At 45.6% G+C, this 17,903-nt stretch overlaps 1 protein-coding gene and 1 pseudogene across 3 annotated transcripts in view; both read right to left on the bottom strand.

The window, feature by feature from the left end:
- Positions 1-17,903, bottom strand: part of LOC137534975 (zinc finger protein 585A-like) — a 109,544-nt gene that overhangs the window by 12,109 nt on the left and 79,532 nt on the right. The window contains exons 1-3 of one of the 3 annotated variants that reach the window (XM_068256727.1): positions 5,317-5,455; positions 1,789-1,905; positions 10-180 (exon numbers count right to left, since the gene is read on the bottom strand). The exons of 1 other annotated variant lie outside the window; for it this stretch is intronic. In XM_068256727.1, the coding sequence (XP_068112828.1) occupies positions 10-180; positions 1,789-1,881 (264 nt within the window). In that variant the 5' untranslated portion in view covers positions 1,882-1,905; positions 5,317-5,455. Of the gene's footprint in view, positions 1-9; positions 181-1,788; positions 1,906-5,316; positions 5,456-17,903 lie in introns of those variants that run through there. One more of the 3 variants, XM_068256729.1, reaches the window with a different exon arrangement.
- LOC137535800 (zinc finger protein 850-like) overlaps positions 10,878-17,903 on the bottom strand; it is a 41,043-nt pseudogene continuing 34,017 nt past the window's right edge.

Genomic DNA, 17,903 nt, shown 5'->3' with positions numbered 1-17,903 from the left:
ACTGCTCACCTCTCTTGTTAACAGCTCCATCATTTTGTTGATGACTTCTACAATCTTCTTCACGTTCTCTCTCTCAGATATCAGGGAATGAGGTGGCCGCTCTGTGATGGTGGATGGTCCATGGCAATGGCTGCTGGGTGTCAGTGGCTCACCAGATATCTCCTTCACTATTTTATAATTCTGTATAAACACATACAACAACAGTCATTCCCAGAAACCTCTTTACCTCTGTACAGTGAGATGTGTTTTAATAGTAGAGATTAGAGTGAAGCCATATAACCATCCCAAAATCCTAACTAGGTAAGAAGGTGGTAAAATATAAAATAATTAAAAACAATGTAAAACGGAAGAAAGAGTGAACTTGATTCCAAGGAACCACAATAGTCGTAATAAGACGAAAACTTTGGCACTAGTCTAGTTTAGGGGACCCAGCAAGAAACCTCATAGGGGAATTCAGCAAACGTGATTGGGTGGACAGCACCCTCTTGAACTTCTAGGTTTCCAGTAGGTTGTAGTAAACTATACCCACACTATTTGGCCAATCACAATGCTTGTTGTGCTGTTAGAGGGTGCTGTGATTGGAGGACAGTTCCCTATGAGGTTTCCTGCTGGGTCCCATAAACTAGACTAGCGACAAAAGTTTATTGAGCTCACAGCGCGTTTCATGGGCTAATACTACCACTTCATCAGGTTTATAATGAGCCTAATGGGCAAAGTAAACGACTCCAAGGTCTTGATACTTGCGGCCATTAGGCTTATTGTATACCTGAAGAGGTGGCTGAGTTAACCCACGAAATGCCGATTTGGCAACACTAAAGCTGGCCATACACTAGGCCGATTACCCGCTGATCGACAGCAGATTCGATCACTGGGATCGAATCTGCTGTCACAACGTTCACGCTAAACTTCGATCTATTTCGTCCCGAAATAGATCTGTACCGTCGATCGCCCGCGGGTAGGGAGCGCATCGCTAGCGGCGTACGATCGACGCAGGTATACATTACCTGAAGCTGGCTCCCGGCATCTTCTCCGCATCACCTTCCGCATCTGGCATCCGTGTATAACTTCCTGTGTCACTGCAGTGACAGCGGAAGTAGAAATAGAGGGCGCTCTATTTGAACTTCCGCTGTCACTGGAGTGACAGAAAGTTATACGCTGATGCCATGATGCGGAGCAGGGCTGTGGAGTCGGTACAAAAATCTTCCGACTCCAACTCCGACTCCTCAGTTTATGAAACCACGACTCCGACTCCAACTCCGGGTGCCCAAAATTGCCCCGACTCCGACTCCTCGACTCCGACTCCCTAGTCTAATACTTAACAGGGCTGTGGATTTTGTCCAAAAATCATCCGATTCCGACTCCTCAGTTTATGAAATCAACGACTCCGACTCCGGGTGCCCAAAATTGCCCCGACTCCGACTCCACAGCCCTGATGCGGAGAAGATGCCCGGAACCAGGCTTCAGGTAATGTATGCAGCGACAGGCGGCAGCTCAGCAGATGGTGAATCGATTTCAGGCTGAAATCGATTCACAATCCGTTTGCAGTAAAGGCAGCCATACGATCCCTCTCTGATCAGATTCGGTCAGAGAGGGATCTATCTGTTCGTCGAATCTGATGGCAAATCGACCAGTGTATGGCTACCTTTACTTGTGAATACCCAGGTGTTGTGTTGTAATGGTCTCATCCATCATACCCCTTGAGTTATTACATTACTTTGGGCTCTCGATCTTCCCTTTTAAATATGTGCTTCAGGACACTCCTCTCCACATTCCCAGAATTCTCCTCACCTCTCCGGTCACCAGTTGGATGATCTCCAGGGTGAGGTCTAATATCCTCTCAGTCATGTGACTCCAGTCCCCCATCCTCAGTGATGTGGTCATGTGATTTATTGGTAAGGCCTTTCCCTATAGAAGGATAATTAGGAATAGGTGGACAAATCTTAGAACAGGAAGCCACACACTTTTCTGCCCTGACTTGAAGATACAGAGGAGGAGGCTCAGGTCACTATTCTGGTGACGCTTATTTAGGAACCACTTATGAAGTGGTCATTTACCAAGTTTTATACTTATTAATAAAACACTGCAGAGTCACTGCAGAGACATGGCCCTCACCACCTATCACCCTGTACTGGCCGCACATAGCAGAAGCAGTCTATCACCAGTCACACTGAATAGAGGCATTCCAACAAGTATTCTGGCCAGTATCATGTGACCTGCCAGCTCATGCATCTACAATGGAAACCGGAGGAAGGACACGTTTTTTCTAGACTGCTGGAAGCAACCCTGTGCCGAGATCCAAGAACAGGATTTAGAAAAAAAAGTTCAATGACTAAAAAGAGCACTAACTACAAGGAAGAGATTAGCAGTATATAATATTCTCAGGGCCAGATTTATCAAAGCATTACCGACAGTTTTTTTTTTCTAAAACTGTTCTAACCAACAGTGGGAACTGTTCTGCATGGTAATAAGAACATTCCTAAATCCTACATAATAGCTGCAGTTTAGGGTGCTAATCCATTCCTAACGAGCTGCAGATTAAGAAGTGCTTCGTAGCAGTTCTCCAGATAGTGCAGCAGGGCAGACTAGGCATGATTTATGAAGGGCTCCTCCCCCTGCTGAATTCCTGAGTAAGAGCCTGCTGCTATCAATACAGCAGATGTATTGGTTACCTCAGTAACAGCAATTTACCTCACACACTGCACTGTGTGAAAGACCTTTCTAACTCCTCCCTTTTTACAACAGTTTTAGAAGGAATCTGCACGATCTATTGATTTCTTAGGATGCCTGAGAGAGTTCTGCATGGATTTCAGAGGCAGCTTGCAGTATAGGTAGCCCTCAATATTTTTTGGTCCCCCAGCATAGCCAGATGAACCTCTTAGTATTAAGCCCACATGGGGGGGTGATCTTTGAACCTCTGTCTCTCAAAGGATCATGTACTAATCCCTGCCAGACGTAAGAGCATTGACACCGCTGTACAGATGTGCCATCAGCCTCCTGACTAGCAATGCGTCTGCTGCCATGCGGCAGTGGTGACAGAGCGAATTTCCATTGCTGGGGGAGCAATGCAGTGGTGCGTGGTTAGGCATTGGGGATTGGTAAAGAGCCATTATGCTGTATTTTTAGCAGTCGTCATGCATCAGATGTAAAAGCTGAACACTGGTCACTCCCAGTACTCACCCATATCAGTCATTATAGTCCACCACGGTCAAGTTTAGATGAGCGTGTGTATGAAGCTTTACGGAAACTTGCAGTATAGGTAGCCAGTGCAGCTCCCAGGTATCCTTCAGGGCTTTTTCAGACTATGCACGCTGCCGTGCGCATTTCGGCAGCGCCCATAGTAGTAGCCAGAAGGACCTATAAATATAGGTGGCTAGAGGTACTTAAAGAGACACTGAAGCGAAAAAAAAATTATGATATTATGATTTGTATGTGTAGTACAGCTAAGAAATAAAACATTAAGATCAGATTCATCAATCTAATTGTTTCCAGTACAGGAAGAGTTAAGAAACTTCAATTGTTATCTCTATGCAAAAAAAGCAATTAAGCTCTGCTACTTTCAAAGTCATGGAGAGGGCTGTTATCTGACTTTCATTATCTCAAGTGTTATTGAACTATTTACTTTTTCTCTGCCAGAGGAGAGGTCATTAGTTCACAGACTGCTCTGAAAGAATCATTTTGAATGCTGAGTGTTGTGTAATCTGGACATATTATAGAATGATGCAATGTTAGAAAAAACACTATATACCTGAAAATAAAAATATGAGAATATTTTCTTTGCTGCTAAACTTCTAGTAATTATTCATAGTACACAACCAATTCATTATATCATATATTTTTTTTCGCTTCAGTGTCTCTTTAAAGTGAATGGGTACCCTTTTAAAAATAAAGTCAGATCCTCACCTAAGGAGAGGGAAGGCTTGGTCCTAATGAGACTTCCCTCTCCTCTCCCGATGCCCGGCCCCGCTCAAGATCCCCCGTAGCAGTATTCGACCAGTTCGGTCAAATACTGCCACTTCCGCCGCCGAAGGGAGGTTTCGGAATTCTTCAGGAGCACTTGGGCTCCCGAAGATGGGCAGTTCCACACTGCGCATGCGCGAGCGCCCTCTGAGACGCACTCGCGCGAGCGCCCTCTAGGGCTGCACGATTTTAGAGAAAAATTGAAATTGCGATTTTTGTCTCAGAAATTGCAATTTCGATTTTCTTCACGATTTTTTTTTTCACTGGGTGTGTGACAGAGAAAAGAATGCATATATATATATATATATATATATATATATATATATATATATATATATATATATATATATATATATATATATATATATATCTATATCTTTCTTTCTTTCTTTGCTGCTGCACACCCAGTGTCTCACACAGACCCCACCACTACTAGGCTCTGCCACCCTCATACACTCACAGTTGATGCTCTGATTGTCAACTGCGCTGCCTCTGTTTGTTTCTCGCTCCCCCCCCCCCCCCATGTGTTTGTGTGCTTAAGTACCACATTTTAATGACAAACCAGCAATGGCACACTCTCTGTTATGGGGTCACCTGTTCCAAACTACGGATTGCGTCCCAGAGGGCATAAAAGCACCCTCCGCCTTGTGCCGAAGCCGTGGACTGTAACAAATTCACCACAGCGGGGGGCTCTTTTAATGCTTTTAGAGGAGCACGTCCTCTCGGGCGAGTTAACAGCAGACCGCACGGTGAATTCCGCAAGATGAAGGGCTTTTCAGTTCCTAGAGCCCTTCTATCTCTGCAGCCGCCGAGTCTTTCTTCAGGCTGTTCAAACTTTATTGATGACATCTCCGCCTACCGCGTACAGCACGCAGCTTCTTCTGCCCAATCAGTGGCAATCTTATGTATGACAGGGCGGCACGCTGTGGATCCGCCCTCCGCATTCAGATGAATGCATTCGGGTGGGCAGAGCCGTACGGGCACTCGGGCAGGCGAAACCGCGATTTGCAAAAAACTGACGATCCCAAGATCGTCTTCTAAGGAATCGCGGTTTCGATTAAAAACCAAGAAATCGAGCGCCCTCAGTGACGCACTCGCGCGAGCATAGTATGGAGCAGCCCATCTTCGGGAGCCCGAGTGCTCCCGAAAACTTCCGAAGTCTCCCACGGCGGGGGATTTGAACGGAGGATCCACCGGGCGAGGAAAGGCTCATTAGGACCGAGCATTCCCTCTCCTTAGGTGAGTATATGACTTTTTTTTTTTTTTTTTAAATCAGTACCCATTGGCTTTAACCCCTATATAGGTAGACCTCAGTACTAGCAAATCAATGCATACTCTCCAGTATAGTCAGACACCTACCTAGACAGAGATAACCCCCCAGTATTAGTTAGCCAGAGGTAGCCCCTCCCCCGCAGTATATTTAGGCAGAAGTCCCCCTACCCCCCAATGGAGGGGGGGGGAGGGGCGGGTGGATTCAACTCCAGCTAGGGTCGCAACCCATCTTCCTGCAGTAGAGGCTTTGTGATCCTGTTGCCATGAACCGGTGTGGTGAAATTTTTTGCAACTTTATCAGATTTTGCAACCGGTTGCACTTATTTATACGTATAGCGATCAGAAAGTGCAACCTAGCCATTGACTTTTACAGGCGTGTTAACAGGCGTTTAACAGAGAATTACAGGCGTGTTAACAGAGAGGAGCCACGCCTACACAGTCATACACTGTCCTCTATGGCAAGTTGCAAAATATGATAGGTAGCAAAAATTTTCACTACACCGGGACGCCTGTGAGGTGGATGGATCGCGACTACAGGGGTGGGTCACCTAGGCACTCGGCACGGACCTTCTTCTCCCACCTCCCCCATCTTACCCAGACGGAGACCCGCCTCACCTGCCTGAAACCTGTATCTAACCTCCGCTGCCACCAGCAGCCTCCTCTCGTCTGATTATAACCAGAACTTCCTGTCTGCAGGCTCCACCCCTCTTCTGGCTGTACATTTAACCATTTCCTCCCCTTGTATGTGTGTTTGGTTTTTGAAAGTTGGGCTCTCTGAGTAGATATGAGCTCACGTACTGCGGTCTGACATCAGTGTGTAAATGAATGCTGGCTATTAGAAAGGAATGACTGGGATATTCCTTTTATTAGTATTGTTATTTTATTTTGTTGTGTATTGCTTGCCCGACTGCAGTGACACTGTGTGCAAATCTGTATGCAGTGGTGCCTGGTGTGCAGTGGCATGGTATGTAGAAGTCTGCTACAGCGTAGTGTGCATTATCATTGGTGTTTACAAACTGCATGCCATACATAGCCTTGTGTGCAGCTGTGTCTCGTTTAGAACGTGCATGCACTACTAGACACACAACATTGTGCTTTTCTCTTGGGGGACTCAGAGCAAATGTTTTACCTCATCTCCTGCCAGTTCCAGGAATGTCTTCTCTTTTACTTCCTCCCACTACTACACCTCTAACTTCCTGCCCGTATGGCCCACCCTTTCCTGTAACTTCCTAACTTCCTGCTTGTACTTCTGTGCAATTCATAAGGGAAGTGCTGTACTATAAAGATTGGACATAGAGACTTGAAATAATTAGGCTAGGCAGTTCTTTCTGTAGAACAGGGACTTTTCACAGGATAAGTCAGATTTGGCAGGCTATTGATTTAAATCTGATAAGGAACGTATCCTACTTTATAAAAGACCTGGGACCAGCATCCATGGGCTGCATGCATGTCAGGTGCCGTGTGCACAGGCGTGGAGAAGTTGTCGCTGCTTCTAGCGCCTGTTTTTGATACAGACCTAATTGCCTAGTCTATAATGATAATTTATAATACTTGCCAAGCTGGCAGTTGTGTGAATGTATTACCTTCCGTGCTGCTCCTATAGTTTTATGGGTACAAGCATCAAACTTGCCACAGTTCTTTGCCTCGTTGCAGTCTTTCCTGTGAGTTAAAGCGGACCTGAACTTGGAACTTCCTCTCTGCTCTTAAAGATAAGCAACAGCATAATAACAATTAAAGAAAAACATTTCCTTGATACAGCTTATAGAACTCCTGAGATTTTTCAGAGCGGTTATTTCCTGGGAGCACAGAAAGGGCTAACCTCCTGTTTACATATTTGCTCAGAATTCAGCAGAGTCGGCAGACAGGTGAAAGCTCAAATTACACTAGCTCATTACTTGCTGGGAAGAGATAAATAGACAGGCTGTTCTCTATAAACACAGCACAGGGTCCATTTCTCTTTGTTCTCCTTGCCTCCTGTGCAGGAGTTCCGGTCCGCTTTAAAATGCAATTTTTTTTGGGGGGGGGGGGGGGGGTGCCCAAAAGTGGGCAGAGCAAAAAAAAAAACAAAAAACACAGCCAATCATAATTTAGCTAATTTCTTATCGCTGCTACGAATATGAGTTTGAACAAACACAGACAAACACAGAACATTTATATCGCGCTTTTCTCCTGGCGGACTCAAAGCGCCAGAGCTGCAGCCACTAGGACGCGCTCTATAGGCAGGAGCAGTGTTGGGGAGACTTGCCCAAGGTCTCCTACTGAATAGGTGCCGGCTTACTGAACAGGCAGAGCCGAGATTCGAACCCAGGTCTCCCGTGTCAGAGGCAGAGCCCTTAACCATTACACTTTCCAGTGTGAAGGTATACTCACCAAACTTGGACCACCTATTTTTGATAATATTCAGAATAAAAATGTGAGTTTTAAGGGACGTCCAAAAGTGGTCAGAGCTGAAAACAGCCAATCAATATTTAGCTAATTTACTAATCGCTGTCACTCATACAGTTTTGAAGCTAAAATTCACCAAACTTTCACCTTTCAAGTGACAAGCAGCCTACAGGGGGTGCATGTTATTTCAGCGCCACTCAGTTCGGCGCGGTGAGAGCCAACTGATGAATAAACTCCGAGGCGGCTCCCAGAGCCGTGTGCCCAAATAAGCTGATCCGGCCTACAGGGCCAAATCACAGTGCAGGAATCTCGTACTTTGAAGCTACTGGACCTGCTGGGCTCAGGGCAGGTTCAGTGGGACGCTTGTTAAGAAAGTACCATAATAATGTCCCACCCTAACGACCTTAGGGTGGGACAGTATTGTGTCAAGTTTTCCTTGCTTGTTTCTTATGTAGGGAGACGGCCCCAGAGGATGATAGGATAATATGCCAGTTACACTTACTAGAAACAGTAATTCTACAAGTCCATCAGGGCGCCACCAAGTTTTTCTTTTTTTTTTCCACGAGGGCCCTGTGCTCAAGGTGGCAGTTTCAAACTTACTACAAGACACAAAGGTGTAGGTGGGGGTAATTCTGTCATACGCTATTTCAGGGGAAGAGCCAATACACTCTCACTTAGAGACACCACCCTGGAAGGAGCCAGTACACTCTCACTTAGAGACACCACCCTGGGAAGAGCCAATACACTCTCACTTAGAGGCATCACCCTGGGAGAAGCCAGTACAACTTCACTTTGAGGTGCAGCCCACCATAGGAGAAGCCGGTACACTAATTTAGAGCCACCACCCTGGAAGGAGCCAGTATACTCTCACTTAGAGGTGCCAGCTTGGGAGGAGCCAGTATACGCTCACTTAGAGGCAACACCCTGGAAGGAGCTTGTACACTCTTACTTAGAGGCACCACCCTGGGAGGAGCCAATACAAACACTCCCACTTAGTGGCACCACCCTGGGAGAAGCCAGTACACTCTCACTTTGAGGCACCGCCCACCATGGGAGAAGCCAGTAAACTCATTGGGAGGAGCCAGTACACTCTCGCTTAGAGGAAACACCCTGGGAGGAGCAAGTACACTCTTACTTAGAGGCACCACCCTGGGAGGAGCCAATACAAACACTCCCACTTAGAAGCACCACCCTGGGAGGAGCCAGTACACTCTCACATTGAGGCACCGCCCACCATAGGAGAAGCTAGTACACTCACTTAAAGCCGCCACCCTGGGAGGAGCCAGTACACTCTCACGTAGAGCCACCACCCTGGGAAGAGCCAGCACATTCTCCTGGGAGAAGCCAGTACACTCTTATTTAGTGGGTCCACCCTGAAAGGAGCCAGTACACTTTCACTTAGAGCCATCACCCTGGGAGGAGCCAGTACACTCATTTAGAGGCACCACCCTGGGAGGAGCCAGTACACATTTAGTTGCTTCACCCTGGGATGAGCCAGTACACTCATTTAGAAGCACCACCCTGGGAGGAGCCAGTGCACTCATTTAGAGCCTCTACCCTGGGAGGAGTCAGTACACTCTCAGTTAGAGGTGCCACCCTGGGAGGAGCCAGTACACTCTCATTTAGAACCGCCACCCTGGGAGGAGCCAGTACACTCTCAGTTAGAGGCAGGCTATCTGGGATGTTTAGTACTGCACATTTTATGCTACAGGGAGTGCAGACCATAGATTGTAGACATACTATCTATAGTATCTTTCACCCTAGTGGATACATTTGGAAAATATTCTGTGGATACACAATTTCTTTTAATCTGTGATTTCTTTTACTCAAAGCAAACTTTTGAGGTGTTTTTTTTTTTAAATAAAAGGTTATATATACACCTCAAAAGAGGAATAGATAATCCAGATGCTTCTTTGATTCTACCCTACCCCACTGCTGGCCGCCGGGACTCTCTTCTGCTTCAAGGCAGTGGTTCTGTCCATGTAACAGCTCACGCCTGTGCAGAAGCATGGAGGAAACAGTCATGCACAATCAGCTCCAAGCTACTGTGCAGGGACGAAGTGTACTTGCAGCAGCACAGCCATGCTCATGCTTGGACAGGAACATGGCTGTAGAAAATGAGGGTCCCGGCAACCAGCGGTGTTGTGGAGGAGGATCTGAAGAGTGTGGATGGGACAGGAGCACAGATGCGTGTACATATTCAACAAAACCTTGATGAAGAGGGTCCCAGCATTGCATTATGTTGGTGAGGAGGATGGAGGAAGCCTCTGGACTATCCTGAGCTTCCCTCTACTGGGTTAAGTATTCAATTTTAACCCTTCAGTTACCCTTTAATACAATTTTTTCCTGGGCTGCAGTCACATGATTATTCCTACAGGAAACAGGAGTCAGATGCATTCTGGGAGAGAACTTCTCCATCTGTTGATACTGGATTGCTGTCCCAGAATGTGTCAGCAGCCTCCTGTACACATAATAATCATGTGGCCAAAGCACACAGAAAGTAAATGAGTGTTTTTTGAAGTAAAACCAAATATTGCTTTTGCGATGTTCTAAGTTGTGATAGGAAGCGTTCATTGTAGACACAGTAACTGGGGTGACTAGTTATTAGTGGTATGTAAAAATTCACATGTTGCACAAAGTTAACCACATAATCAATGCATACATAATATGTGTGTATAATTTATTTATTGTGTTTTCATCCTGGGAATATGACATTTCTGTATTAACAAAAAAGATGAAATAGTACATATAAATATCTCAAAACTTAAAGCACCTTCTTGCTGGCCTAACTAATGAGTTTGTAAGCAGAACTTTACTGCCATAGCATGCAGGTCTCTAACATAACAAGAGCCGAGTCTCCTGACTGATTGGCTGGGCACAGTGAGGGGCGGGAACACCAGAAACTGCTAATATCAAAACAAATGGATTAATATGACAAGATGGGAGGGAACACAAAGAAAGGGCGGGAAGGCACAAATGCAGCAAATCCCTCCACCCACCACACTCCACCTCTAGCTTGTGGGAGGAGCAGTCTTTTTGCGGCTCCTCCTCCTATCTGGTTTTTCTAGTGACAGAAGAGGTCAGCCTGTAAAATATCACTCCAAAAATACAGATCTACTGTAAATTCTGCACTCACAGACATCACTTCCTGTGTAGGAAAGGCAGCTTGGATTACACAACTTAAAGGGGAACTGAAGAGAGAGGTATATGGAGGCTGTCATGTTTATTTCCTTTTAGACAATACCAGTTGCCTGGCAGCCCTGCTGATCCTCTGCCTCTAATACTATTAGCCATAGCCCCTGAACAAGCATGCAGCAGATCAGGTGTTTCAGTGGTTCAGACTTATAAGTCTGATCTGACAAGACTAGCTGCATGCTTGTTTCTGGTTTTAATCAGATACTACTGCAGAGAAATAGACCAGCAGGGCTGCCAGGCAACTGGTATTGATTAAAAGGAAATAAACAGGACAGCCTCCATATACCTCTCTCTTCAGTTCCCCTTTAACCTCTAGTTTCAGAGAGTTTACAGATTTCCAATAGGGAACCCAAGTGGTCTCTATCCCCCAGTTCCATCCCAAACAGATGGGCAGATACTCCCCCTAGTAGTGACAATATGTATATGGGGATGTGACAGCAGCAGTCTCCAAAGTCTGGGGCTTCCAGTATTACCTCCTGCTGCCTTCTTCCTCTGTGTACCTAGACTGCTGTTATCACACCTGTGTCTTTAGAGGTATGGAGTCACAGATATTCTTTTCAGCAGACGGTATGTAATACCTTACAGGAGATGGTAGTTGCTGGTTTAGTATTTTTACCAACATGTCTGCAGTTCATCCAGCGCTGAAAATATATGAAACGTTACCAGCATTTGTGGGTGTGCATGTTGTGATATCAGCACTTTAGGCCACAAACACACAAAAAAAACATTAGCAAACTTGCTTGTGGGAACTCCCTGGTGTGTAAGAAGGTCCCACTTCTTCAATACAGCTTTCCCACACTCTGGACATACCTCCCTGGTGTGTTAAGAAGGTTCCACTTCTTCAATATAGCTTTCCCACACTCTGGACATACCTCCATGGTGTGTAAGAAGGTCCCACTTCTTCAATACAGCTTTCCCACACTCAGGACATACCTCCCTAGTGTGTAAGGAGGTCCCACTTCGTCAATATAGCTTTCCCACACTCCGGACATACCTCCCTGGTGTGTAAGTTCCCACTTCTTCAATTCAGCTTTCCCACACTGGACATACCTCCCTGGTGTGTAAGGTTCCACTTCTTCTACAGCTTTCCCACACTCTGGACATACCTCCCTGGTGTGTAAGAAGGTCCCACTTCTTCAATACAGCTTTCCCACACTCTGGGCATTTCCTCCTAAATGGAAACTGTATGCAAACTTATGCAGCCTGGAACTAGACTGAAGACGGTTGGTAACATGCAAATAATTCAAACTCTCATGTAAGATATATCATGGACTATATCCAGATGGAATACGGCGAATCAAACCCAGACTTCCTGCTGATTCTGATTGGTCCCATGCCAAGCTGTAAACATTTTCATTACATTAGCATACTATTTGCATCAACTCAAAATTATTAGCATCTCACCGACCATCTCTAATGACCCAAAAAAAAAAAAAAAAAGACTAAAAAGTTCTTGCAAAATTATTTCCAACATTAGGAATCAAAAAAAGGTTTTTCATCTGTGTGCGATTTTTGGTGTCGAAAAAGGTTCTTTTTCTCAGTGAAACTCCTCCCACATTCTGAGCATGTGAAAGGACGCTCGCCCGTGTGAACTCTCTGGTGTGTGAGAAGGTGAGATTTCTTAGTAAAATGTTTTCCACACTCTGAACATGTAAAGGGGCGCTCACCTGTGTGAATTTTCTGGTGACGGACAAAGTTACCTTTCTCTGGAAAACTTTTTCCACAATGAGAACATGAATAGGGTCGCTCGCCTGTGTGAATTCTCTGGTGTATAAGAAGGTTAGATTTTATAGAGAACCGTTTCCCACACTCTGAACAAGAAAAAGGGCGCTCACCTGTGTGAACTCTCTGATGTGTAGTAAGGTGAGACTTCATACTGAAACTTTTGCCACACTCTGAACAGGAAAAAGGACACTCGCCTGTGTGACTTCTCTGGTGTATAAGAAGATGAGACTTCAAAGTGAAACATTTCCCACACTCTGAGCAAGAAAAAGGACGCTCACCTGTGTGAATTCTCTGGTGCAGGGAAAGGTCAGATTTTCTGGAAAAACCTTTTCCACACTGTAAACATGGAAATGGACGCTCACCTGTGTGGCATCTCTGGTGTATGAAAAGGTGAGACTTCATAGTGAAGGATTTCCCACACTCCGAACAAGAAAATGGCCGCTCCCCTGTGTGGCTTCTCTGGTGTGTGACAAGATGACACTTTCTAATGAAAGTTTTCCCACACTCTGCACAAGAAAAAGGACGCTCGCCTGTGTGAGTTCTTTGGTGTATAAGGAGAAATGATTTAGACTTAAAACATTTATCGCAATTAGAACACGAGAACCTTTTGTCAGCTCCATGTCTAATTTTACTGGTAGAGTGAAGTGGATCTGTCATAGAATGTGATTGGTTGGAAGATTCCCCAGGATTAGAGGGATCTGGTGATCCTTCCACATTGTGATCTCTGTAATGTGTATTTCCTCCTGGAGACCACTGTGGGGCGATGTTATAGTCTTCAGAGGTGTCGAAGTAAAATGATGGGATAAAATGTCCCTCCGATGGGTACCCGACATTGTGTTCGCCTGCTGGGAAAACATAGGAAAAATGAGGACACCTTATGAAAGCCTTTGTGTTTTTGCTACAGTATATCTACATCCTACATCAGTGTTTTTCTGGATGCTCCACCCGGGTAATTTTGGTGAGCACCTGGCTATCGTCGGCTCACCTCCCCATCCTCCTGCTATGCTGTAAGTAGAGTCGCACAAAGAAGCACTGCCCCTGCACCCCATCCCCCATCCAGCTACTATTTTATGCCACCCAGCTGAAAAAAAAATTCTATGGAGAACACTGTACATGACTACATGCAAGCCATGAGGATGCATATATACAGGTCCTTCTCAAAAAATTAGCATATTGTGATAAAGTTCATTATTTTCTGTAATGTACTGATAAACATTAGACTTTCATATATTTTAGATTCAAATACACACAACTGAAGTAGTTCAAGCCTTTTATTGTTTTAATATTGATGATTTTGGCATACAGCTCATGAAAACCCAAAATTCCTATCTCAAAAAGTTAGCATATTTCATCCGACCAATAAAAGAAAAGTGTTTTTAAAACAAAAAAAGTCAACCTTCAAATAATTATGTTCAGTTATAAACTCAATACTTGGTCAGGAATCCTTTTGCATAAATGACTGCTTCAATGCGGCGTGGCATGGAGGCAATCAGCCTGTGGCACTGATCAGGTGTTATGGAGGCCCAGGATGCTTCGATAGCGGCCTTAAGCTCATCCAGTGTTGGGTCTTGCGTCTCTCTACTTTCTCTTCACAATATCCCACAGATTCTCTATGGGGTTCAGGTCAGGAGAGTTGGCAGGCCCATTGATCACAGTAATACCATGGTCAGTAAACCATTTACCATTGGTTTTGGCACTGTGAGCAGGTGCCAGTTCATGCTGAAAAATGAAATCTTCATCTCCATAAAGCTTTTCAGCAGATGGAAGCATGAAGTGCTCCAAAATCTCCTGATAGCTAGCTGCATTGACCCTGCCCTTGATAAAACACAGTGGACCAACACCAGCAGCTGACATGGCACCCCAGACCATCACTGACTGTGGGTACTTGGCACTGGACTTCAGGCATTTTGGCATTTCCCTCTCCCCAGTCTTCCTCCAGACTCTGGCACCTTGATTTCCAAATGACATGCAAAAGTTGCTTTCATCCGAAAAAAAGTACATTGGACCACTGAGCAACAGTCCAGTGCTGCTTCTTTGTAGCCCAGGTCAGGCGCTTCTGCCGCTGTTTCTGGTTCAAAAGTGGCTTGACCTGGGGAATGCGGTACCTGTATCCCATTTTCTGCACACGCCTGTACACGGTGGCTCTGGATGTTTCTACTCCAGACTCAGTCCACTGCATCCGCAGGTCCCCCAAGGACTGGAATTGGTCCTTCTCCACAACCTTCCTCAGGGTCCGGTCACCTCTTCTCGTTGTGCGGCGTTTTCTGCCACACTTTTTCCTTCCCACAGACTTCCCACTGAGGTACCTCGATACAGCACTCTGGGAACAGCCTATTCGTTCAGAAATTTCTTTCTGTGTCTTACCCTCTAGCTTGAGGGTGTCAGTGATGGCCTTCTGGACAGCAGGAGGTTGGCAGTCTTACCCATGATTGCGGTTTTGAGTAATGAACCAGGCTGGGAGTTTTTAAAAGCCTCAGGAATCTGTTGCAGGTGTTTAGAGTTAATTAGTTGATTCAGATGATTAGGTTAATAGCTCGTTTAGAGAACCTTTTCATGATATGGTAATTTTTTGAGATAGGAATTTTGGGTTTTCATGAGCTGTATGCCAAAATCATCAATATTAAAACAAAAAAAGGCTTGAACTACTTAAGTTGTGTGTAATGAATCTAAAATATATGAAAGTCTAATGTTTATCAGTACATTACAGAAAATGAACTTTATCACAATAGGCTAATTTTTTGAGAAGGACCTGTATTTGTCCTGTTGAGTAGGTACGCTCCTGTGAACACACCCGGCATCTGCTGCAGCACTCATTGGTGATAGGGAATATACATTGCCTGAGCCAATTAGATTCATTTTCTCCCTAATTTTTACCATTAAATACATTTTTATTTTCTCAGTTCAAAGTGAAAAGTACACACTGTAGCAAAAACCCACCTTTATTTCAGAACCAAATATCATCGCCATAAATTGTGACAGGAACAGAATTTAAGTTTTGTGATAAACGGGAGAAATAGCAAAATAGAGGCACCCCACAAAGCTGTCCCGTCGCCGCCAGTTTCATGCTACTGCGCATGTGCAGCTCTGAGCCGCGCACACCCTAATCGCACTTCCACAGCATAGAAAGTAGCATTTTTTCGCATACTGCACATGTGCAAAATGCTTGCAAGAGAGCAACTAGGGTGTGCACTCCCCAGGGCCAAGCATGCGCAGTAGAGGGCGACTGGCAGTGACGGGCCAACTTTACGGGGGTTGCCGCTGCTGGCTGGAGGCGATCGGGAGGACGTCGTGGGCACAGTACGACTCCAGGGGGCTGCGAGAGGCCCTAGGTAGTCACTTAAGTATTCCTTTAAGTCTGGTACACACATCTAGTTTTGATTGGCCAATCTTTCCTCTCCCTGATTCACATTCTGACATTTATCACATGGTGACATTTTTACTGCTGGCAATTGATGTCAGTGGATGGAGATGCTGCTTGTATTTTTGGCAGCTGTAAACAGCTGTTATTTCCCACAATGCAACAAGGCTCCGACCAACAAGGCTCCGAACCATGGTCCTGATGAGCCGTTTGTGAAAAGAAAAAGATTTATCATGTAAAAAGGGGTATAAGCTACTGACTGGGATGAAGTTTAATTCTTGGTTACGGTTTTAAGGCTGGTTTCAGTATGCGGATTGGCAAGGTGCGGGGCTGCACCGCACCGCAAAAAACTGCCCTTCGGGGTTTACTGCGTTAGTATGCAGTAATACCCTTCTGGCTCACAGCCAAACAGGAAGTGATGCTTGATCACGCTCACAAAGTACACTGTGTAAAATTGTATAATTATCATCTAGACAATTATACAAGGAACACAAGTTTCAAGCTAAATAACTGTATGATGATTTGGGCAGAGCGCTTTTGCTGCACACGATGCTCAAAAAAGACTAAGGCCAGTTTTACATTGGATATGTGATGTGATGTGTTGCGCACACCCAATCGCAAAGCAGAAATAAGGCTTCATATGACCCTGCGCCATGGTGTGGTGACAGAGTCATATGCATAGGCCGTCCTCTGGTTAGTGACATACTCCTTGTATAAACACAAATGTGGCATGCGTGGTTCATGGGGTAACGCGCTGCTGCCTTTGAATCAGCATTGCAGCGATTTGGACACTTTCGTTGCTCCACATCACGTGAACTGTGCAAGTTTCCATAGACTTGCATGCCCCTTGTGGCGGGGCAGAGTACTGCGGTGCAACACAGTCTGCAAGGGGCCTAAAGGACAACTCATACTAATGGCAAGCAGCTTATAACTAATGAGGGAATGGAGAGGATCTCAGTGTCAGCATAGAATAGGTCAGGTAAGGTTATTTCTTCACCTGAAACTGGCATTCCTAATTCACTGGTCACCATCATGTCCCCCTCCTCCATACACTGCCGGCCACCCGTCACTTCGGTCTCCTCTTCTTCTTCTTTAATCTCGACATTTATATCGGCCAGTTCTTCAGCCTAAACCCAAAAAATCATAGAATCATAGAAGACAGCACATTTCACACATCAGAAATAGTAAACTAAAACTGAATAGAAGATAATGTGATAGAGTTCAGAGACACTTCAGTTGCATCTACCTGATTATGGTGGGGGATGGTGGTATCTTCCTGTGGACAATCCCAGGAATAAAGAGGACCTGTACATCTCTCTGGTGGGTTTTTGTTACTGGATCCATCTGTAGGAAACACACACATGAGGGCTTGATTCACTAAGACAAATGGCATGCCTTATCAGAGTTAACAAGCCTTATCAGAGTAGCATTGCGAGCGCTACGAGCTTATTCCTGCTAATTGGCAATGACAAGAGCTCCACTCGTCCTCCCCTGAGCCCCTGCGGGTCCAATCACTTTAAAGAAAACCTGTAACTAAAAAAAGTTCCCCTGGGGAAGGGGTACTCACCTAGGGTGGGGGAAGCCACCGGATCCGATAAAGGCTTCCCCAGTTCTCCTGTGTCCCACATCGGTCTCGCTGTGCCCCTCCGAATAGATGTAAATATTTACCTTCCCGGCTCCAGCACAGGCTGTTCGCTCAGAGATAGGCAGAAATAGCTGATCTCTTTCGGTTCACTCATACTGCGCAGGCGCAAGTCTCCTCCACCTGCGTAGTAGAGTGGACCCGACAGAGATCGGCTATTTCCGCCTATCTCTGTGCGGAGAGCCGCAACAGCGTCCCCGCTGGAGCCAGGCATGGTAAATATATCAAGCCTTGTCAAGCTTGTCGAGCGAGGATTGCGGGACGCTTCAGGGGAGCCAGCTCTGTATTGCCTGCAGCTACAGGGGTGGGGGAAGTCTCATTGGGACCCTGAGGCTTCCCCCTCCCGAGGTGAGTACCCCCGGGGGAACT

The sequence above is a fragment of the Hyperolius riggenbachi genome, chromosome 10 (genome assembly GCF_040937935.1).
Source record: "Hyperolius riggenbachi isolate aHypRig1 chromosome 10, aHypRig1.pri, whole genome shotgun sequence".
Taxonomy (NCBI): Eukaryota; Metazoa; Chordata; class Amphibia; order Anura; family Hyperoliidae; genus Hyperolius; species Hyperolius riggenbachi.
The sequence above is the reverse complement of the archived record's forward strand: the minus strand, read 5'-3'. Positions and strand labels throughout refer to the sequence as shown.